Below are 25,921 nucleotides of genomic sequence, written 5' to 3' on the forward strand. Positions count from 1 at the left end.
TTAAGTTTTTACTAAGTTAAACAAGAAGGTGTTTCATAAATTTTACTACAGTAACTACTAAGAGAAACTCTCATTTACTTCAGTTTTTACTAAGTTAAACAAGAAGGTGTTCCATAAATTTTACTACAGTAACAACTACGAGAAACTCTCATTTACTTAAGTTTTTACTAAGTTAAACAAGAAGGTGTTCCATAAATTTTACTACAGTAACAACTACGAGAAACTCTCATTTACTTAAGTTTTTACTAAGTTAAACAAGAAGGTGTTTCATAAATTTTACTACAGTAACTAGTAAGAGAAACTCTCATTTACTTAAGTTTTTACTAAGTTAAACAAGAAGGTGTTCCATAAATTTTACTACAGTAACAACTACGAGAAACTCTCATTTACTTAAGTTTTTAGTAAGTTAAACAAGAAGGTGTTTCATAAATTTTACTACAGTAACTAGTAAGAGAAACTCTCATTTACTTAAGTTTTTACTAAGTTAAACAAGAAGGTGTTTCATAAATTTTACTACAGTAACTAGTAAGAGAAACTCTCATTTACTTCAGTTTTTACTAAGTTAAACAAGAAGGTGTTTCATAAATTTTACTACAGTAACTAGTAAGAGAAACTCTCATTTACTTAAGTTTTTACTAAGTTAAACAAGAAGGTGTTTCATAAATTTTACTACAGTAACTAGTAAGAGAAACTCTCATTTACTTAAGTTTTTACTAAGTTAAACAAGAAGGTGTTCCATAAATTTTACTACAGTAACTAGTAAGAGAAACTCTCATTTACTTAAGTTTTTACTAAGTTAAACAAGAAGGTGTTTCATAAATTTTACTACAGTAACTAGTAAGAGAAACTCTCATTTAGTTAAGTTTTTACTAAGTTAAACAAGAAGGTGTTTCATAAATTTTACTATATTCTACACGTGGCCTATAACTGCTTCTTGCTTTCTTCATATTTCTCCACTTAGCCTACAGGAGCATCAACTTATGACATGAGCCATGAAAAGGCAGATAATCTTATGATTCTGAAACTGATCTAACAAGTCATATTATATTATTAAATGCAAAGATGCTACGAATTTACTAATGACTCATTTTTATAATTGATTTACTTGGTGAAATGCGAGAGACATTGTAATGTCATGACACGATTTTTTTACTCACCACCTAACCTAACACACTAACTCTGCCTACACTCTTAATCGTAACTGTTCACTAGTGTTGAAAGTTAAGCAATTTCATTTACAATCTCAACTCATTGGTAATTTCATTTGACTTGGGAAAACCGGAACATTCCAGCATCCCAGCTAAACCTGATGGGGACAAAGTGACATGACTCTGAAAACTGGAACTGTCTCGGCCAAATCAGGACATCTGGTCACTTTACTTTAGTTCAATGCTAAGATATTTACTCAACTCCATAGTTGGGTAAAATTAGTTACTGGTGCACAATATTTAAGTAAAAGGAATTAAATTATCAACAAATGGCTTCAGAATCAAGGAACAGTGATGAATATAGAAGCAAAGAAGATTTAGGCCAATGAAAGAGTTTGATATATCTGAAAATACTTATTAATTCAATGAACATTTTAGGTTATGTTTTCAGCCATTACAAATTGCACTAACCATGGCCTCCTATTATATTTACATGTCATCCAGCTAGATGATGTATTCATAAGTATTATCAAGTAGGCTATGATCTACTAGAGTCAAAATTTTCTGAAACATCAAAATAAAATTAAGTAGCAATCTAAATTTACTATAGTAAGCTACTAGAGCTTTTTTTACTATACTTTTATGAAACAGGCCCCTGGCATTAAAAACCGAACATACGGTAGTCTGAAGGTGCCAGATCTGGACTATATCTTTAAAACATGAAAATTTTATCTGATGAAGTTTGAATGGGAAATATAATCCTATGAACAGCAATAGTTACTTTCACTAATAAACAACACTTCTTTTGGTTATTTCCGTACATTTCCGCCAGAGTTACATTAATTGTGCAAAGTAAATAACGTAGGTATCTTTAAGATATGGAGCCTTTTCCTGAGATTTTCTAGTTATATAAATAATTAATAATCAATTTCTCTGACACAAAATGTTTTTGGAGACACACCATGATCTACACCATTTAATTTATCACAAGACAACGCCATTTTGTCTTTTTTTTTTAATATGGGGCCCATTAATTTATTAAAAATTACTGTATTTCATGTACTTCACTCCTCATTTCTGAAAGATCTGACTCAGACAATGAATATGCACAACATTCGTCCAACAGTTTAGTAAAGGTCGTTGTACACAAAGTGAGACAAAGAGAGATGGATGGATAGCATTTCCACAATTACTATTTTGATATCAGGGATACAGAAAATGTATATATCTCTGATAATCTGGAAATCTATTTTTCGCAGCATTATAATCTTTTTCCTTCATATCATACTGCATCTTGGTTGGTGATTTCTTGAAGAAGAGGAAGGCAACATACTTCATCATAATGTGCATGTTTCTGTGAACCTTTCAACTTCGATAGCGATATCGATATGCTCATGACTTTTGATACAGCACTCCTATCTTACAGGTTCAATTGAACACTAAAAATGAATAACTACAACAAAAAATATTTATTTTTAATGGAGAAAAATTTGCTCCGGTACTGGGGATCGAATCAAGGACCTTCAGTTCTACACACTGAATGCTCGCTCTACCACTGACCTATGCTGGGGCTCCATCCACAGCAACAGATCGAACTCGAACTCCTCTCCTTGGTTTTCCTTTTTGGCTACTCCATGTTTCGACATTACTGCGTGTCATTGTATAGGAGCGCACTCATATATTAAGCAGCATTGTCTAACAGTACGTAACTGTTGGTTCTCGGCCGCACAAGTCACTTAATATACAGGGTGATACAGACCACCCGTAACAGTGATTTATTTCGGAAACTAGTGCATTAAAATTTTCGAGACAAAAATATTTATTACTAAAGCACATGTGAACTTTCACTTGAGCTTGATTTCATCAATCAATCTTAACAGGAAGTAGGGTCAGTGGCGTATCAGTTTAAAATTTCAAATGGGAGTCGGGGTCAAATATGGTACCATTTGATAGAGCTCTTCAAAACAAACAACTTTCAGAGGAAACGTTTTTTTTAATTTCTACTCTTTCAATGAGAAAACGTACAAAAAGATAATGCCATTAATACAGAGAAATGTTACGAGAAGAAAATGTATTAGGAGTTACTGACAGTGTTAGAACAAGAGTACGGGTGTGTGCTGCTCAGAACAGCAGACAGTTTGAACATTTCTAAAAATTAATGACATTGTCCAGTTTTCAGTAACATCTGTCAACATTAACTGTCTTGTTTACATTTTCGTATTGTAACATTTCTTAATATTGATGGCACTGTTTTTCGTACGTTTTCTCATTGAAAGAGTAGGAATTAATAAAAACGTTTCCTATGAAAGTTGTTTGTTTTGAAGAGCTCTATCAAATAGTACCAAATTTGACCGGACTCCCATTGGAAATTTTAAAGTGATACGCCACTGACCCTACTTCCTGTTAAGATTGATCGATGAAATCAAGCTCAAGTGAAAGTTCACATGTGCTTTAGTTAAAAATATTTTTGTCTTGAAAATTTGAATGCACCAGTGTCCGAAATAAATTACTTAACTGAGGTCCGAATCACTCATTGCTTTTTTGTACGTTTTCTCATTGAAAAAGTAGGAATTAATAAAAACGTTTCCTCTGAAAGTTGTTTGTTTTGAAGAGCTCTATCAATTGGTACCATATTTCACCACTACTCCCATTTAAAATTTTAAACTGATACGCCATTGACCCTACTTCCTGTTAAGATTGATTGATGAAATCAAGCTCAAGTGAAAGTTTACATGTGCTTTAGTAATAAATATTTTTGTCTCGAAAATTTTAATTCACTAATTTCCGAAATAAATTACTGTTACGGGTGGTCTGAATCACCCTGTATGAGCATGCTGCCATACAATGATATACTGTAAAGTCGAAATATAGAGTGGCCAAAAGGGAAAACCAAGGAGAGGAAGTTCTATCTGGTCCTGTGGATAGAGCCTGGCATAGTTCAGTGGTTGAGCATTCAGTGCTTAGAGCTGAAGGTCCTGGATTCGATCCCCAGTGCCAGACCGAATTTTACTCCAATAATAAATAACAAACATAACAGAGAATTCAGTTTGCTTTAAAAAAATCATTATATAGAAAAAAAAATTATGAAGGACTAGGAAGGAAGAAAAAGTATAATCAATGTTGAGAATGAACTGTAAGTAATGGCATTAATTTCAAGTGGTTATTCTTTGAGATATTTTAAACCAAAAAAGTTTAATATAATTCTTATCGTTTTTGCTTCCTCTTATGTGAAACATTTCATAACGTATTTTGGGAAAGCCATTGAATTAATTCCCAATATGCTCAGTCAATTTAAAAGAGTAGTATATTATGACAATAAACGATTGAAAGACTTTTAGTTTTGTCCTTTAAATGTACAGAAATTTGATCCAAACAAACGTAATATTTTAAAACTCCTTTCCAGAACAGTTACTTTTGTTCGGATCACATTTCTGCACATTTAAAGGACAAAACTAAAATTCTTTCAATCATTTATTATCATAATACACTGCTCTCTTAAACTGACTGAGCATATTGGGAATTAAATCAATAACTTTCCCAAAACACGCTATGAAATGTTCCACATATTTTTTTTTCTCGAAAAGGAAGCAAAAACGAAGAAAATTGTATTAAACCTTTTTGTTTGAAATATCTCAAAGAATAACTCCCTGAAATTAATGATATTACTTACTGTTCACTCTGTATGCAAAGAAATCATCAATTTTTTTTACATTCAGTGTGGAAAGAAAAACATAATTACTCGACACAAGGTTAGGATTCAAACAGATCCACGTAACTAAGACGAAATAATAAAATAAGTAGTTAAGTTGGACCTCCAATACTACATTGCTTTTATTTTAGTAAACTTTTATTATTACGAAAGTGACTAAAACACAAATATTGTATTTGCTGTACAAGTTCCAGACAAATAAAGCACACATGTAACAAAAATTATGTTCACGAGTTTTGTTGAAAATCAGACTAGACATGATTCAAATTTCTATTCCGACTACTGAAATGAAATTGATCCTGTTCAATCTTTCCAGGCATGGTAAATCCATACCATTTCCCTTCACAAAATTAAGTTATTATCCATCAATTAAAAACAATTTCAACTCTATTCCTACACTTCTGTAGTTAAATCCACATTAATAAATACCTACTTTATATTGCACTGTTGTCCCTGAAAGGTTTATTGCAAGTTGTTTCATATGCTGAAGTAAATAAAGGAGTTGTCTGTATATACATCAAATGGTAAACTAGTGTTGTTTCTGCAGTTGATATTTAAATTAACATTAAGTCATAAAATAATTAGTGAAATACATAATCTGTGATGAATTAAAAAAGGGTTTCTTGTGAAAGTAATTCCTACTACAGTGAAACCTGTTCAAATCGGAACCTGAATAATCCGGAATCCTGTCTATTTTGGAACAATTTATTGGTCCCGGTGAAATTTGTATGTATTATGTGTAATTTTTCCTGAATAAAACGGAAACTGTCCAACGCGGAAACGGAAACTGTCTGCTACTGTTCAAAACGGAAACAATATTTTGGACACACTATATTTTGTAACTATATTTTGAAATAGCGTGTAATTTCAAGGAATATACAAAATATGTAGGTCACTAAGATAAAAACAAGTTTTCTTTGTAAAATTTTAGAGGGTGCGAGGGTGTGTTGGCCTGTCGGTCATAAATTTTATTACCCTGTTGACTAGGCAGACGAGTCCCTTCAAAGATTTTCAATGCTTCACACCCGTATACTGTCGTAGCTAGACAGAGAGCAAGTGTAGTGATTTCGACGTAAAAAAAAAAAGTTGCATAAAATGTGGCATTAACATTAAGTGATGAAGTAAAAGTTATTGAGATAAAGGAAAATTAGAAACAAAGTCCATGTGAATTAATGTTGAAGTTCAGTTGTGGAAAACTCAGGTGTGACACTTTAAAAATTAAAGATCATAATCAGTGAGTGGCTTGTGGCCAACACTGGTGACACAAAAGGAACCAGAAAGCAACTGTTTATGTGAAAATAAATGAACTGTTATGAGAGTGGGTTCTTCATGACCTTTCAAAGAACAAGCCAATTTCTGGATCTGTTCTGCAAAGCAAGCTATTGAACTGAGAAAGAAATTAAATAAACCAGAATTCAAGGCTTCTAATAGATGGCTCCTAGTCCAATTAATTAATAATGTGCAGTGATATGCAGTACAGTATTAGAGTATAGTGTTAGATATTAAATAGAATGAGATTAGTAAACTTTAGTAATGTTTAATGACTAATGAGATTTTAATCAAGATGATTCACCAACGTAATAAGTGAAAGAAAGCTGATTTAATGTGATTAGTGTTAAATGGAATATTTTGTACTTCTTGCAATTTGCGGCATGTCATTTTGTTTTTCATGTATATGAATGACAAAATATTCCATTTTAATGTCACACCTGAATAATACGGAAACCTGTCCACAACGGAAAAAAAATTAGGACCATGTCACTTCCGTCTTGAACAGGTTTCACTGTATATACAATTCTGTCCTGACAGACAAGGGATGAAAAGAGAGAGGGAAAGGATAAGGATGAAGAAAAAAATTTAAGAAACAAGGAATTAATCCACTTCCACAGAGTATATTACCAAGGAATCTAGAAGAAGACAATACTGTTACACAAAACTATCTTAAAATATCAAGGTCTGAAGCAAGCAGCAGATGGAAACAGAGAGTGATACTAACAACTATAACCATGCCAGACTTGAGCAAATGCTTGTCCCTACATGTATGCATCCTGAGAATTATTTTCGAGATGCCAAGACTGAGATCTCAATTCTTTCAGTAACAGATTTCAAACACAGCTTAATGAATTTTCACATGAAAAAATTCAGAGAACTGCTTCCTTCAAGAGGTATATAATGTTGTGGATTCTATATCAGACTGAGTTTATGATGTATGGATAGTACATTATGCAACGAGCCTATAATGGTAGTAATTAAGACGCGAGTATGTTTGTTTATGAAACGAGTGCAAGCAAGTTTCATAATTTTCATACAAGCATCTTAATTACCATTATAGGCAAGTTTCATACGACTTTTTATGCTCGACCATATTTCTAACTTGAAATTATTCAAAAGTATTCATGTTATGGTTATGTAAGTGAGGAGCGAACTGACCTGAATTGTGAGATGTGCGCAGACGCGAAAGTACTGATTTTTTCCGAGGCAAAATGTCATTGACCTTGATATAACGTAGAGAATAAGATGAACATTAGTCTTGATATAACCTGGAAATTGATTTAGAATTGAAAAACGAGATGACAAATTGAATTTATTTGAATATTATTTACAATTAACGCTAATTATTATAGTAATAGAACATAACCTTCTGCGAAAGTATTGGATTTCCAGCCTCCTTGACTTTTCGCTAATTGTCTTTCGATCGCATATCCGAGAATAATCGATACTTGCGGTTTTATAATGGTACAAAGGTGATTTGTCATTGGCTGAACAACTGAATTATAATGAATAGGTGTACTTTAATGAGGTGCATAAAGGGCTATTACCAGGTGTATAATTACTACATTTCGGCATGGTCGAGCATAAAGAATTTTAAGGCATTCCATCAAGTTTGTAAGAAAGACTTTCGAACAATCCCTAGAGTTGCCTTTTTCTCTACAGACAGTACTTAACAGGAGAGTCAATGGCAATCCCTTAGCGATATCTCGACATCAGAAATGCAGTAAGATTCAACCTATATACACAAAGACTAGTCATTACTATTCAAACTAAATGACTTTTTCTCTGTGTGTGAGTGGATTAATTGAGGAACAATAGGGAACAATAAAAGAAATTAAAGCAGAGTGGGAAGAGAAAAGATTAAAAAATTTTTAAGAATGGAGAGAGAATATTTCACATTTATAATACTGAACATTTTCATAATCACATAACATAACCTCAAAGTCACTGAAGGTAAAATTCTATTATTCTGCACAACATTAAATTCAACAGGCTATCATGTTAAGTTACATGACCAGAGGTCGTGTTTGTAGTGACACTACGTTAAAAATCTCTGATAGATATCTACAGTCTGACAACAATCAGGGTACATCAGCCAGGACCACTACTGGGGATTAACATAGGACCACTACAAAATTCCGCAGAGGTGAAGTTCCACTAAGTTCAAGCGAAATGTGTATGAAATGACAAAATTCATAAACATCTGACTACTCGATCACACAGACAATGGAGAACTTCATGATCATATCAGTAAAAATATAACTACGGTAACATTCTAATCACTAATTTCACTAAATCTTGTAACACATAACTGAAGTAAGAGTTAATGGTGGGTTCATGAGTTGTTCACCAACAAATATAATTAGATAAAAAGACACACAACCAGTTTCACCAACCACGATCAATATATGAAACTAACAACAATGACTTTTCATCTACATGCATCGTAATTTCATAGTTTGTCATAAATATGAAGACAGCATTTCAATTCGTCACTGAATTGTAAATTGTTAAAATAGTGACAATTATTATGCAATTAGACACTTTCAATAAATTGCACAAAGAAATGTGTGTTATTCTACTCTATTCCAGTAATTTCTTTTTTCTTTTTTTAAGACACTCTGTGATGTTGGATTACAAATAGCTCCTATATCGACCCATCTCTAGTAATCAGTTTAGATTAATAATGTAATTTTTTTATTATAGCTCTATGACTCGAATATAATTATGGATGAAACGGGTTTTCATTTATGTTTGGACATTCAATAACAACAGGATAATCCTAGCTACACTAAGGCCCGGTTTCTTCAACCTTCGTTATAATGCACCTAACATAGCATTAATTAACTGTAAGTTAAAAGTATGAATTGCTGTTAAAAATATTGCGTTTCTTCGACTTTACATTTCACATTTTAACATTCTGTTTGTTAACTCTCTGTTAGGACCAGAGATTCTAGAGTTTAACCATAACCTATAACCAAGTATAGGCTCACTTCTGTTTTCTGAACTCTGACAATTGCGACTCTCGCTTGTTTCCATTGTTTGATTCAGAGAGAATAGAAGTCTGTCTATTCTCTGAGGTTTGATTTCTGCTTCTTTCCTCGTCTGTATCACAATAGCATGGAGCGGCGTATTGGTATTGCTATTATGAAATGGAAAACACTGGAACAAAAAGAAATCTTGGGACTAATTTCTCTTCTTTCGAAAGAAACCTTCTGCTGGAAATTATTTCCCAGTATAAACCAATTAAACAAAACGGATCTAAGTTGAAAGCGAAAAGTGAGGCTTGGCAGAAAATAGCTATACCTTTGTATGAACTTCTGGTCTGTCAAATCACAGAAATCATCTGCTCTGTTTATGTATTCATGGATATCATTTTCTAAATAATGCAGATAGCCTATATAAGTTCAGCATCTAACGCACCAGCCATATTGGATACTTCTATGCTAACAGAGAGTTAAATGATTTAACTGCATGAAATTGGGCAGTTAAATTAACATGGGTTTTAACAGCCTGTTAGTACTAACAGTAGTTAAAGAAATGCTTCAACCGTTAAGTTTACAGTTAAATTGGAATAACACACTGTTATAATTTAACGAAGGTTGAAGAAACCAGGCCTAATACTGGTAGGTCACTTCTTCCTACACGCTAGTTGTCATTTTTAAGATTTTATGCTGCATATTTTTAGGAACTATATTTTTTTTTTGTGAAATAAATGAGTGATTTCTGTGTTAAACTTGCCACTTGGATATTTCGTGGGATAAGTTATCAATTAAATGTATTATGTTTTAAAACTTGTTGATACTTTTTTTTTTCTTTTTGATTACATGTATCACATATCAGCATCATCAAAATATAAACTAAGTATGGTTTCTACATTGTCTGCACAGCATTTTCGTGTACGCACTTCACAGTCCATATTATATGTAGGGAACCATACTGCATTAAAACAATTCACACCAAATTCATTGTGGTCATCTACTAGTCCTCCCGAAACCTTTTCACAACAAAATATAGTCTCTGGTGCATAACAGACTGCAGCAAAAATTAAGAATATTCTATGAGTACAGGAACCGATCTTTTTTCAGTAGCCATAAGGATAGTAAAAGTGACTGTACACAATATTCATAGAGAAAATACAGAAATATTGGGATCACCAAGTGACTGACAAATTAACTGAAACGAAAGTCACAAACATGTTTTTAACAATATTAAATAAAATTTTGCTTCATATTTCGTAGTTTTTACTATAGAGGGGGTGTATTTCGTGATTATTGACATATTTCGCAAAATGTTCTAAATTTGGCGTTATTTTGCGAGGTTGTTTTGCTTAAATACAGTATTTTAGATATCTAGAAGGGTAAATGTAACAATGAAAGTAACTGTGGAACATTTCGCACGTATCACTAATACCAAAGAATACAGTCCTTACACTTCACATTGGTCGTCTTCTTGTCATGTAAGTTATTTGTATGTGATACTTCTTCTAGTATACTTTTTACTCTATATTATGTGTCTACAGTTTCCAGCTAAATTTATAATTTACATATTCTTGTCAGGTTGTCTTACAATTCTTCTACTTTATGCATTATTTTTATAAAAATCTAGCATTTTCTTTTTTTAAGTTTAACTGATGTGTTTGGAATGCAAATGATTTTTAATATCACTGACGAATCAGCAAACTTCCATACTACAATCTTTGTTTTTACAGAAGATGCATGGCCTCCTTAAATACTCCATATACTAACTAAAGGTCTATGAAACTGACGATCACCTATTTTTCTGTTACTATTAAGGAAACAGTTGAATATATTACATAATTACAATTGAGACGACTGTTTTTGAGCAATGGAGAAAAATACGCACTAGCTTAATGGGATATTGTTGAGTCTAAGCTACTGAATAATTGTTTGAAAGTAGAATAATTCACTTGATAGTTCTCATTCGGTTTTTATTTCTTGATTTTGACTTGTAAACCAAATAAATCATTTCATAGTTTCCAATCTAGAAGTTCGATAGTTTAGAACAACCGAATTATTCAATTGTTTTTATGATAGTATTTGTTATAGAATCCCTGTCAGTCGACATCATGAACCAAAAACGACTATCTGTGATGTAACAATTTTAATTTGACGACAGGCAAACGAAATCTGACGAAAATTGGTGAAATTGGCTGCTGAGTTACTTTGCTGCTAGACAGTTCACTTCTCACCAAGATTGTCTTTGTTCCTCAAGGGTACACTATGGCATGTCAGCTACCTCCATCTAACTAACATGTAACAAGACATTAATGCAATGAACCTGGAGGAGCATTCCACTACCCAACATGCTCTATCACAGGATGTCTAGTCGCTCAGCACCTATCATGCAAACAGTCTGAGGCTTCAGCAAGAACCCACCAATCTGCAGCCATCATTCTTCAAAAGGATATGCCCATTGCTATCATCTTTCTGCTATTTAAGAAATCCTGACTATTAATTCTCTTTACAGAAGAACTCTGATGATCGCAGTCAATTAGTTCCAAAAACTGTGACAACTATCAAGACAAGGAAGAAGAATCAGCTAGTGACTCTTGTTCTGAAGGGATAACCCAGATACAGCGCAGCTTCAATTATTGTTGTCTTCAACTACTGGTATCATCATTTCTACCAACTGTCATTCACTATTTCATACCACTAAATTTTTTTATCATAAAAATCCTACTAATCATACTTTTTGCCTTACCAATTATTGGTATATTTCTCCTGACAGTGGTGCACCCACAGGGGTGGAGCGAAGAGGGCTCAAGGGGGGCATAAAGAAGGGAAAAAGAAGGAAGCTTTTAAATGACTTGATGTGTACGTACCTATTATAAGTTGGCTGATATTTTAAATATTTACTTTTAATGTGGAAAGGTATTTTACAAAATACTTTCTATTTTAAAAGCTTGAATTTCCGATAATGTTCAAGTTCTGTAAAGACCCGCTCCAACTCAGCGGAATCGAACCGAACCAAATCAAAACGAATCATCTGCCGCCGTCACATCTAGTGGAATCGGACCGAAAAGAATCAAATACATATCCGAAACAAGAAGAGGAAATATTGGATTAACGATATTTTTAACTAGGGATAAACATGGAGAATTTTCCACTTTATTTCACTATATTCTCAGAGAGAAAACAAAATTTCATTCTATAATGCTTTGCTGGGTTTTAATTTTTACCCGATGTTTCTGTTAATTTACTTATTTCATGCCAAGCATTATCACAGGAATGATTATTACAGAGTACTTTCGTGTTTTGTCATACAGTAGCAGATATTTCTGAACAAAATTTATTCATCTTTCTTCGTTCATATGCTAACTGTTACTCCACAGCAGTGAACCAAAATTATTGTTAACAAAATGTTGATAATGATCGGATTCAACAGTAATAAACAGTGAACAACAGTTGTTGGAAATTACGATATTCGAAGTAAAAAACAATCAAAGTTTTACTGCGTGTCAATTAGATAAGTCTAGAGAAATTCAGACTATCTCTTACGTTACACTGTTACTGTGGCTAACGAGAAAGACAGGTGTGACATCACATTCTTAGTCATAACATGGCCAACAATGAACAAGTTTATATGTAAATGCATGTTTAACATAAATTTAATATAGAAATTTCTTTGTTTTTTGGAATTTTGAATATGTATTTATATTAGACGATTGTTAAGATGGTCATGACTAGACTATGATAACCACGTGACTCCGATTTGTGCCGAAGCCTGTCTTTCTCGTTAGCCATGCACTGTTACATCATGACGCACCTTTAACCAAACAGCTGAAGCATCAGCTTTTCATACTAGATAGCCTAAGTTGCTAACCATCTACAACTGTAAAAAAAATTAACGTTTTCTATGTTTTATCTCCTAAAAATGTTGTTCTATATTAACAAATGATATATTTTTTCTTTTGTGAAAATTAATAAATATTTAGAAGTCGCACAACCAATTTCAATATTGCCACAAAACATTTGGGCTGCCAGAAGATTTATGGCTAAGTGCTTGTCTTGTTCTTTCTGCACTTGATGTAATTTTCAAGATGAATACATGACAACGCAGTGAATATCTTACCACTGCATGCACATTACTGTACTCTAATGCAGTGGTTCCCAAACTTTTTGAAGATGCGGCACAATTTTGGGTGAGACATTTCTTTGCGACATCACCCCCCCCCCCTCATCCCATTATCGTACTGGTACTTAACCCCATTCAATAAATAAATGTAATCGAGAACAACGATAATTTTACTCGAAATGAATGGATACCACCCAACTTTTACTGTATCGATATCTGCAATAGGAGAAATCAGAATATGCAAACCCATTTTCTAATTCTTTTGGATTCTTAAACTGGCCTTCGTTCCTTATCTATTTCACGAATTTCACACTTTGAATAGTAGTTTGTAAAGCCAAGATGTTACCATAGTAACAGGCAGAGATAGAATCGATGACTTTACAAGGAAAATTTTATTTCTGGTTGACATCACTTGACAAACAGAAATTTCATTCATTCCAGTATAAAAAAGGTAAAAAAGGTAAAGGTATCCCCGTAACATGCCATGAAGGCACTTGAGGGCATGGAGGTAGAGCCCCATGCTTTCCATGACCTCGGCACTAGAATGAAGTGGTGTGGTCGGCACCACGCTCTGACCGCCTTTTACCCCTGGGAAAGACCCGCTACTCAATTTTATAGGAGGCTGAGTGAACCTCGGGGCCATTCTGAAAGTTTGGCAACGAGAAAAAATCCTGTCACCACCTGGGATCGAACCCCGGACCTTTCAGTCTGTAGCCAGCTGCTCTACCAACTGAGCTACCCTCATTCCAGTATATTTGAAGAAAATTTAGCTACATACCATAAGATGTGGCAAATACTGAGTGTGATTTTGCGGACATGCAATTAAGTTTGCATAATTTTAAACAATAGTGTTTTTAGTATTATCTGGAAGAAACTCAAAACAATTGTAACAGTCACTGATGAAAACTGAATCCATTTTAGACTGTTACTTTCAACTGGCTGGAATTCAAAGAAATATAAAGGAAATATGGACCTACTGATGGAATATTGAAACTAGACTTTTTTTTTGCATAGTGCAGATCAGTTTTGCATCAAAAGAATACAAGAATACCTCGAGCTTGCAAAAGAAGATCTTACATTTTTTATAGCATTTGTATACACATATTTATGCAAAATAAGTTTCTCATTTATCATTGTCATCAAAACAAAAGAGAGAAATCTCCTTGAAATTGAAAAGGATATCCCTGTGTATGTAACGAATATGTAGTTCAGATCTGAGAGCCTACTCTGTTAAAAACAGGCAAATTTATCATATTAATTATTTTTTACTTTATAACCACTGTAACTTTTTTTTATGTTCAACATTGTTTATATTTCTAAATACAACATACATGTTTGTTAATAAGGCGTTCTATGTTTTATTTTGCACCTCAAAATCTGTGCTTCAGTGGCTGACCATGATAATATCTTTGAAAAATATTGGAGTGCAAGAGGTCAAATGACTTTATTGTCAAATGCCTGGCATTAGAAAACAACAACATGTTTTATTTTGCAAATCATGTTGCTATTCTTCTCAGCTCTTTACATGGCCCACCGAGGGATCGTGACCCATACTTTGGGAACCACTGCTCTAATGAAACCTCACTTACGACTGACTGCAGCACTTTCATGGAGGAGAGCGCTAGCGACTGCATGGGGTTCAGACCGCCAACCAGCCAAGCAATGCTTCGAAACTTTCAAACTGCCTACACTGTATTAATAGACATGACTACTGCATGTACCAAGGAACATGGGTCACCAGACATAACTAACCTTTCAGGTTCACGACAACAAAACTTCAATGATGGAATCTGGAAGCAGTTGGGAAATGCTGGAGACAATAAATCCCAAGACATGAATGATCACAGACTATTTTCCAGAATATAACTCCTTCTAAACGTGGTACACTGAGGGTAACAATAGCAAAGTTACGAACAGCCTCAGTGCAAGATGTAAAGCGGAATGCACGGGTGTATTGTATGTACCTGCCCTCAAAATGGAGAGGGAGGAAACAGAGTTATCATGAACAGATCCCTCAACATGCTTCATGCCCAACCCACCAAATTTCTCCTATTCATAAACAATTTGGCAAAGGTGATAAAAGCTGGGGGAGCAGGGGGCAGGGGCTATGAAGTTTCTACCTGTGTGATTATGAGACACAGACAGACTGTGCATGCACACGTGACCCATGCATCAACACAACCCTCACCTCGGTGGCTAAAGAACTGCTGTCTTCCATATTCTCTTCAGACTGTTGACCCAAACAGAACAGCCAACTAAATCACACAAAGTCTTAACTTCTGGTGTTAAACAGTGGTCGTTCAATCTCACCCACTGTTTAGCAGCAGAACTACATCCTTATCAAGCTACATCAATATTAATTATCGCCATTCATTACATATGAGATAATGATATGTGCCCTTTCGGTAAGATATTTCACGCTTTCTCTGCAATTGGGATGTAAAGAAATCTTGGGTTTTGCAACTGTGGAAGATTTAATTTCTCCCACGTTTTTAAACTAGTTACAGTTCCATCATCAGAGTTATATTGCTTGTACCCTGGAAGAGTAGTAGTCTGTTGTTTTGAGTCCATATGCCTGGACAGCCCTGTTAACTGGAAAAATATATAAGGGATTCATGTAAGATTAATTCCTAAAAAGCTAAGGTGGCCATCTTTTCAATATTGTCAACTCTTATCAGATACCACCAAATCAGGTAAAATCACAATCCTATGTTCTGAAACAACAATAATAAATATTGTTTATCTCATATTTATTTATTTATGATTGACTGATTGGTCTAACATTACTAAGGAGCGGATTCTTATGTAATTAAATATTATTTTTGCGTGTGATAAAACACAATTAACGAAGTTAAAAATTCCGAACTTGAAGTTTCAAGTTTAAAACCCGAATTTTATTTCACATAAAAATACACATTTTCACAAAAAAATTATGTAAATACATATTTTCAGGAAATCTATTACAAACACATAAATCTTGGAGTTTTTTACTTAAATAATTTTTTTACAAGAACTTTTAAACATTTTAAAACTAAATCAATTATGTAACTCAGAAGTATGTTATCTTTTTTAAGAATTCTTAGATGCTTCGTGTTTCTAAGCGCTGTGTGGTGTATCTGTGGTACATTTTCGTAATAGTATCGCCTCAAGTTCTGAGAACTGCTAGGCAGCATATCAGTGTTATTATTAGAGAATAAATTAACATGGACAAGAAGGAGAGCTCTTGTAACACATAATTAGGAATGTTTATTGTTGCTGAAGATGATTTCATTGGGCGCTTTGTTTGTGAAACACAACAGATAAGAGCTTGGGTATGAACATTATTTAATTTAAACAAATCTCTCGCCTCTTGCTCATGACCATCAAGTAAGGCAATACGTCTTGTTGTGATTCCCTGTTATCGGGTTTCGTCAATCAATATCCTTCAAGACATACTGAAAGATGGTTGTTTAAAAAACGATTTGGTTTTCCTATTAGCAAATCTAAGCTTTTTGTGTGACACCATAAAAAAACTCGAAACATCCAAAAACCTGTTGTCTGAAACAGGGAGGTGCGTGCCATGGAAATTAAACTAGACTCGCTACCAGGTTCAGAAGTACAAGTACTAAGGGACAAATTTCAGAATGTGTTTGGGAAAAACAGTGGATATAAAAAATGTGTGAAGTTGCTCAAGTATTGGAGGGTGTGCCTGTAGGTAAAATTGACGGTGTAGGTGTTTGTGACATTCCTCTCTTTAAATATGCACGTCTGACGTCCTATGATGTGGAAAGATCGTTTTCACAGTATAACTCGTTGTTGAGCGATAATCAGCATGCATTTGTGATGGAGAATTTGGAGATTACCTTTGTTATTCACTGCAATTCTCGGCCAACTACTAGCACTCAAGTGTGGTTGGTGAGTACCTAGTAACATTAGTTACTAGTAAGGTATTTTTGTCATATTTAAAAAAATATTTTTTTTTTATTTTTAGCAAATATTTTCGTACCTTTTGGCACATAAAAAATAAATATATATAAATTTTTTAGCACATAAAAATCCGCTCCCTAAACATTACAATGTATTTTGTCCGACAACATGAAATTCATTAATTTGACCAACAGTTTATGACACATGAGACCTAACCTAAGTTAGAAAGTAACTGCCAGTTGTAGTATTTGTCAGTATCGAAATTCGAAACCATCTTTTTGTTTTTCACGTTAGATGGAGGGGAGGGGTTAAAGTACAATGTTGCGAGTAGCTTCCTTTTGTGTTAGAGCTAAGAGAGCCTATAAGCCACTTTCTCACACACAGATATGAAGACAGTAATACGTTTTTTAATTATGATAGCACAGAGGTCATAAACAGCTAATTCAAGATTTGGGAGCTTCAGTAGATGGCAGATCTGTCGATTTTCACAGTGACTATACTTAAGAAAAGAAACATGTGTTAGTGTTTCAGCATGTAAAGGAGCTGGGGCTGTCTACCCAAAACTCACACAACCGACTAGGTCACCAAACACATCCCTGAGGATGGAACCAGTAACTAGGCTAGATTATATCCCAGCACAAAGAAGAAATTGCCAAAATCTATATCAAAATGTAATTACCATAAAATTGCCAAATCTTACAGGACTGTATGACGAATATTAAAACAGAAATTTACATACAGTTACGAACACACTTGTAGCGAAATTCTTATGATTGCACTCTTGAAGAATGTCTAGAAGGTTATCACAATAATCTCCCTACCCTGTCCATCTACCTGTAGCATGTAGCAGGCAATGTATCATGTAAGCTACTTTAAGCTTTTACCACATAAGGCTTAATTAATAAAAGAATTGACAGTTATTTCCTGCGAAGAGAAATACCACAGTATAATAATATAAAATTATATACACTCGAATACTACTTTTACATTTCCGACATTTCCAGTTCCTAAGCAATTTCTGCATTTTGGTATGTTTCATTTTCTTTTGTATACAATATATTTTTATTTCATATTTACAAGAGTTAAATTAAGTCATAAGTGATAATATTTTATACTGTATATAGTTTGTATTTCGAACTATTGTTGTTTTAATAAAGTACTTCAATTTACTGGATTATAATATACAGGGTCTTTCAAAAATAACTGATCACTTTGAAAATTGACAAATTTTGATGATTTCTGGATGTGTTAAACATCTATGCTAGTTCCTGGTGCTGTACAGTCCATTTGATCACTAGTGTACCTGCGCTACTTTACTACGTAGTGACAAATGAAACAATTGTTACTGAATTCAAAATTATTTAGAGTAATATTACTGTCATAAAAAACAAACAAACACAAGCGGATTAAATAGAGATTACAGTAACTGTAAATTAGCCGACATTTTTCACCCTGAAGGATACACAATTGCAAATGTCGGTTCATCTTTTTGTGCACTCTTGAAAGCATGTCAGGAGTGGCCATTTGTATTGTGTGCATAACAGACCGTGTTTTATTTTTTACACATAATCCTAAACAAATCCCCATAAAAAGTCCAAGAGTGTTACGTCTGGAGATCGTGGAGGCCAAAGTTCAAGAGTGTTAGGTCTGGAGATCGTGGAGGCCAAGGAGTTTCTCTTCCTTGTAGCAGAGTTAATCTTGTCCGTCTGTTCCACACCAACAATGTGTTGGTGTACAGGATGCCAACTAAGCAGGTATACCAACAGCAAACGCACATTAAGCATGGATAAGTGGTGTTTTCTAGTCGAACATTTGCGACTAGATTGGCTGTACGGCACCAGGAAATATTTTTATTGGTAAGGATACTTAACATGTCCGAGGATCATCCTTGTCTGTAAAGTTTTTGAGTGATCGGTTACTTATGAAAGACACTGTATATTATATAGGATGTCCCAACAAGAATGCCAGATTTAATAATGTGAATAATTGCAACAAATACAGATAACAGAGGAGATAGCAGTGTCGCCAACCCCACAATAACAAGTCATTAATGAGACATTGCACCATTGTCTTGTTGTTGGTTTGGCAGCAATGTTATCTATTCTGTTACCTATTTTTGTTGCATTTATTTACATTATTAAATCCAGTATTCTTGTTGGAATACTCTTTTACTATATTGCATATAACATTAGTTTATTTTATCTGATAAGTCATGAAGATTGCTTATTAAAAAGGTTTTTCTAAATTTACTGCAAAAGTGGGATTTTGACTATCTAAATGTACCACATTGTATTTCCTAGCTTACTGAACACACAATCTATACATAAATATTCTTTACATCTCTGGAAATCACAGTTATTTTAACTACTTATATTAGCTCCTCATTTAAAGTACTGGATGCGTCAATAAACAGCCTAAATTAGGATCAAACAATTAGATAATTTAATTTTAAAATGCTTTTCTTATTCTACCTTTATCAGCTCGCATGGCTGGTCAGATACAAAAACCCTGTGTGCCAAAAGCAAATGCAATTCTGCTGAGTGACAATGCTGGACACTTTCTCTAATATGAGCCACCGACATTCAGTCTACATATTAACTGTTAAATAAGCTATGATTTCCCTAACTGAAATTTAATCAATTCCTCAGACAGAAGAATAATAATTGGATGAGACGAAATAATGGAATAATTGCAGGTGAAAGCAGAGAACCTCGGTAAAAAAAAAAAACTATCAAAATTATCTGTGTTCATAAGAAATTTGACTTTGATAATGCCAGGATTTGAACCTGGGTCTATAGTGCTGAATACTGATGCTTTAGCTGTTTGGGAACAGTGCATTATTAAATGCTGCTAGTACACGATCAAATTTTCGTCAAATACAATACTTCACAAAACTTTTCAAGACTTGCCAATACTTCACAAGTTTAATTTCAAATCACTTACGATACTTCAAAAGTCTTTGATTGCCTTTAAAGTAAATAAGAACACGTTCTAATTGACCAGAGACTTGAGAATTCTTTGAAGGAATTGACCATGGAATTCGAAAATATTATGGTGCCAAGAACCACAAAAAAACATGGCATCTTATCCAAGAGAATATATTTGCAAGTTAATTCAATTACATGAATTAATCCATGCCTGTATGCCCTGGGTTCTGTGGAATACCACAATAAAATGAAAAATAATGCGTTGCAAGGCAGATATGTGGAGTTAAGTGACAATACTTGTATAAGATTCTAACCTATGACCAGGCAAATACCGTACTAATTGTAAATATTTTGTTTTAAAACAATATGCAATTGTAATATTCTTCGTTTTAGGGTACCGTACAGTTAAGTAATACAAATACTGTTTTGTATAGCCTAGTTATTCTCCAAAGGATTTATTTATTCTCTTAATGATTTAGATAAAGTTACCAGAGGAGCATGCAAAGAGCTTATTGGTCTTCCTCATGACTGCCCAGACGGAATGCTTTACTCCCCTAAAAAATATCGTTGTCTTTCGTTAATGAAAGCATCTTGGGAAGCTTATGTGCAACACATAAATATCTGAAATACTCTTCTTCGTGTTGATGACTCCCATCTCCACAATGTTAGGGACCTTATAAGTGAAAAAGTTTCTGCTCTGTCAAAATTGAATATCACAGCTATTGATGCTATCAACTGGTCAGGTCGTAAACACTTAAGAAATGACGCATTCCAAACTTGGACAAACCATACCTTGCGTGGTAAAGGGGTTATTGTTTATAGTGATCTCCCCAAGGCTGACTCATGGGTAAGCAATCGAAAGGGCCTATCTTCCTCAGAATGGACCAATGCTTTAAAAATGTCAAGCAATATTTCGGCTGTTCGCGCAATACCGTGCAGAACTCTAAGCACAACCCGCTGCTGTCATCCAGACTGTAGCGAGCTTGAAACACTTGGACATGTGCTTGGACAATGCCCCAAAGGCGAGCTGCTGATCAATGCTAGACATCATCGTGTACGACATGCTTTGGCGATATCGTTAAAAACTTTAAATTGGGAGATTCATGAGGAAGTACATTGTGTATCATCAGATGGTTCTTTTAGACGGGCAGACATTATTGCTATCAACGGATGCTTAAAACGGGCTCTTGTTCTTGATTCTACTATCTGTTTCGAAAGAAACCTAAATCAGGCCACCGAAGTTGATATTGAGAAGAAGTCCATATATGAACCTTGTCTGCCGTATCTTTCTCAAAAGTACAACGTCCCTCTTAAACAATGGTGCGTCATTGGTTTGCTGTTTGGCAGTAGAGGTTCAATCACAAAATTCACGTGGAATTATCTTAAGGAACTTCACATTCCTTTTGATTATGTAATGTCTATTCTTATAAATATTATCAAGGATTCTCTTCAAATATTACATCATCATCTCTATTTCAATTAATCAACTTATATTTGCCTTCAACAATTAACTTTCTTTTTTCTTTAATGTATCACATCACATTATTGTACATGTTTATTGTATTCAGGACCCTTGTGGTCACTCAAAATTCTTTGAGCTGATGTCTATAATTTAGAAATTTATTATTATATTGCAATACTAGCCGTACCCGTGCGCTCCGCTGCACTTGTTAGAAATAAATATAAAGTAATTACATAATTAAAATAGGACATTTGATCCAGGGAACATTCGTGTTTGATAGAAGGATAAATCGTTTAATATGTCACTTAATTTAAATTTTATTTAGATAATTAAAATGCGATCATTTTGCTCCAGAGACCGCTCATTTAGTCCAATGATAATTTCTTTAACATGTTTCTTAATTGTTATTACATGCAAATAATTAAAATATGATCACTTGGTTCAGAGAACATCCGTTTTTGGTGCAATTTGGTCCCACCAAAATTTTGCTTGGAATGAAACGTATCGGAAATCATTTTTAAAGAAAAATTTTTTTATATAACATTTTTCACGATTTATTTAATTCAAGCCACCTTATAACCCTCCTTTTAAATAAAGTATTTTGAATGCCATATAGCCTAAAATCTAAGTTACAACGAACTTAATTTATATTCCAATTTTCATATAAATTGGTTCAGCCATTATCACGTGAAAAGGTAACAAACATCCAGACAGACAGACATACAAACAAAAATTTAAAAAAAGCGATCTTCGGTTTCAGGATGGTTAATTATACATGTTAACACCAATTATTTTTGGAAAATCGAAAATTACCAGAAAAATTTTGGCTACAGATTTATTATTAGTATAGATTTGGCAGATAGGCTTACATAGGTTACAATGAACCTGAAGCACATGTTTTAAAATCTTTAGCAATATGAAACAGTCTTTGACAAATCTTTTTCAATATCAATTAATCTTTGACAAGTTTTCTTGTAAAGTATTGAATTGGAAGAAAAATATGATTGTGTACAACAGCTTCAGCAAATATTTGATTAATTTTTTGAACATGTGAAAAGAATGTTAAAATTTAAAATCAATTTATATTTTTATTGGCATTAAAACAAACGCGATTTTTTGGAAGTAACTACAGAGATCAACATAATCTACAAGAAACAGCCCTGTTGCGACCTCCGGACTATTCAAACTGATTCTTTCAACACTCCAGTGGGCGTCTTCTTTCTCTCTTCCCTCTTGTGTGTTATCAAAAAGAATAAGTATTTACATAAAAAATTCAAGAATGTTGTTAACAGCACAAATAACCGATTTACACTAATGAGATCTTACAATATGGCATATGGTTCTTGAAAGAGATCAACAAATTGTTCTTCACTGCAATAGAAGGTGTTGAAGGGGTTACATACCCTTAAAAATGTAAATGTTTTATAAATTGTATTTCTCCATATCCTTATGCACTATTTTAATGAAATTTTATATGCTTTATGTGTGAATAATTGAACTTCATTCTAAAAGAAAAAATATTTGCCTGCATAAAAAGTTTTCGGAATTGTGAATTTTCAAAATTTTCATTTTGTAATGTCTACCAAACTGCTATTTAAAAAATTACTCCCAAGACATTTAATATTGTGTAGTCACTTTTCTTTGCCTTAAAGATAACATTCATACTGACAGGCCCTAGATCAATGTTAGAATACCTGCACTGCAAGAGGGAGAAGAAAACATTTTTTGTTCATATGTTTAAATTTTAAGAAATTTTTCAGTCAATTCTTTTTTTTTTTTCTAATTTTCTGTTAAAGATAGGATAAAGATACATCGAACTTACTAAGAAAAGGACCATGCAAAATTTCATGCGATTAATTAAAAAATTGTGGATATGATTTAAAAGTTTTGAGAGAATGAGTGATAAAATTACAAACTGTTTGCTGGTATTGTGTTTGCAAGGCAGAACGTTTTAATGGACTATTACACTTTTACTATATCATACTACTTTTGACCAATAAAACGATATGAGACGACATGTTTCAATCAATCGTGGCTGCTTATCAATACAATTTTTATAATCTCACTAGCATTTGTTTCTTTGTTTGCCAACATTTCAAACTGCAAATTCTTTACAGAACTATAAAACATGCTTTGTGATTGTAATTTATTTTCTGCATAGATAGTCAACTGAAAATGGCAACTCCATTCAAACGTTTTGCTAAAGCTAATATTAGTGAAACAGAATTTTAGTAAGTATTAGAGTACTTCATTTCTTCTAATCTTTATATACTTTCTTCTAATCGTGTAATAGTCAATTAAATCCCACTCGAGTTTTGATTTTCTCTAGATAAATAAAAATTTCTAGTGAGATTACTGTTGATAATTTGGTCAATTTTATAGATATTCTAAAATTTCTTTCACACATGAAGGGTACACGGAAAAAACGATCAAGGTCCATAAAAAATCGAAATTGAGTTAATAATGCTATCTTATAGTGGAAAAGAAGTACTATCATGTGGTCTAGCTAATAATAAGAAATAATCGTTCTTGACATTCCACTACGTCAATTTCTATTAAATACGCACATAACAAAGTATTAAGTGCTTAAACTTTAAAATTCTTTTTTCTCGAAACTTTCTAAAATGGACCTTGATCGTTATTCCCGTGTACCCTTCATATATAAAAATGAAAAATAACATTTTTTCACCCTAGAAGATGTATGTAACCCCTTAAACTCAGAAATCAGCAAATTTATTTTTCAATACTAATAAAGTAAAGAATCACGTGTCCTATCTATGCCATGTGATAACAGGCACAAAATTCAAATTCTGTCACTGTACTATATGCAGAGAAAAAATGTGTGTCACATTAGCTAAAAGGTGGCATGGCAGGCAATTTGAACCAATCAGTTCATTTTTAATGATTACGTGTTATAAAGACTATACTGTTTTCAAATTCTCAATTCTTTAGGAACACATGCAGCTATCATCAGTCTTTGTTGCAAACTGCATGACGCGAGATGACTGTGTCACACACAACTTGTCTCTGTATTCGCTATGAGAAAGAGTAGTAACTCAAGCACTGCGGACATACCGAGAAGTACTGCTCCGCCTCCAGCTGGTCCTGCAGCTCCTTCATCTGCAGGTCGTCGACGGACCGCGCGCTCTTCACTTTGTGCAGCTCCTCTTCCACAGACTTCTTGCCTTCCCTGAGCTGGGTCACCTCCCTGGCAAGCTGTGTTTCCCTCGCCCTCAGGTGAGCTGCCTCGGACGACACCACGCCAAGCTCTGACTGCAGGGTGGACTTCTTCTGCTGCTCTTGTTCTATTTGTGCTTGTAAAGCTTTCACCTGGTTGGAGAGAGAGGAAAAAACGAAGTTAAAAATGCACACAATTCAGGCAATGTGTAATATTCAGAATTCTTACGGTTTGGCATACACAACCAAACTTTCAGAAGCATTCATACCAATCTGGTTTGTCAGTATGGTTTGGTTAGGGTAGTTTGGGTTGCATTAAATCAGCTATAACAGCTGGAGAAATAATCATGCTGGCCACACAATACCTCCATACTGGTTGAATGATCGTTCATCTCGCATATGAACATGAGGCCAGCAGTCAGCTGATCAGCCTTGGCCCTCCATGGGCTGTAGCAACCCCGCATTATTATTATTATTATTATTATTATTATTATTATTATTATTATTATTATTATTATTTTGGGTTGCATTGATTTGGTTAGGATGAAACTGGCTATGTTAGAATGGTTTTAGGTTATAGTAAGGGTCACATAAGAACAGTTCCTAAACAGCAAATATTGCCGTCTTGTCAGTGTTGCCAACTGTTACCAGATATCACACATCCTACGTGCTAAATGACTTATTTACTTACCATACTTTATGTTGGAAGGTTATTCTAAATAATTCAATAATTTGTAACATATTTTCGTAGGCAAACTATACGAGAAAGGGATCAACATGTCAAGTATTTTGTCTGGCAAAACGAAATTCATTGGTTTGACTAAAAAATTCACTCACGACAACTAACCTAAAACTGTATTTTGAAATTATTAGTACTAACTCCAAAAACTTACCTGGCTATAGTCTTGAATAAATTATAACCACAACGCAACACATAAAATAACTATTATTATTAATATTAATACTGATATTAATTAATTATTAATATATTCAAATTTCATTAGCTTCCAGTATCCGGCTCAGAAATCTAGTACAATTTTAATTTCATGGAACTCCAGTACCGACAAATATTGTCGATATCTGTCTCAGCTGCCAACATACCAGTTACAAAATCGCTACCATTTGTAGTATTTGTCAGTATCGAAATTCAAAACGAAGTTGGCAAAAGAAAATTCAACCTGCAAACTAGAAAATCACCACAATCCACTAGCATATGTAATAA

General features: G+C 33.7%; 1 protein-coding gene across 6 annotated transcripts in view; it reads right to left on the minus strand.

Moving 5' to 3' along the window:
- Rok (Rho kinase) overlaps window positions 1-25,921 on the minus strand; it is a 110,382-nt gene that overhangs the window by 35,940 nt on the left and 48,521 nt on the right. For 4 of the 6 annotated variants that reach the window (XM_069842345.1, XM_069842342.1, XM_069842343.1 and 1 more), the window contains 2 exons: window positions 24,598-24,852; window positions 15,416-15,457 (listed from right to left, as the gene is read on the minus strand). In XM_069842345.1, coding sequence (XP_069698446.1) covers window positions 15,416-15,457; window positions 24,598-24,852 — 297 coding nt within the window. The remainder of the gene's footprint in view (window positions 1-15,415; window positions 15,458-24,597; window positions 24,853-25,921) is intronic. The other 2 variants (XM_069842347.1, XM_069842346.1) reach the window with 1 other exon arrangement.

This window comes from Periplaneta americana, chromosome 12 (assembly GCF_040183065.1).
Source record: "Periplaneta americana isolate PAMFEO1 chromosome 12, P.americana_PAMFEO1_priV1, whole genome shotgun sequence".
Lineage (NCBI taxonomy): Eukaryota > Metazoa > Arthropoda > Insecta > Blattodea > Blattidae > Periplaneta > Periplaneta americana.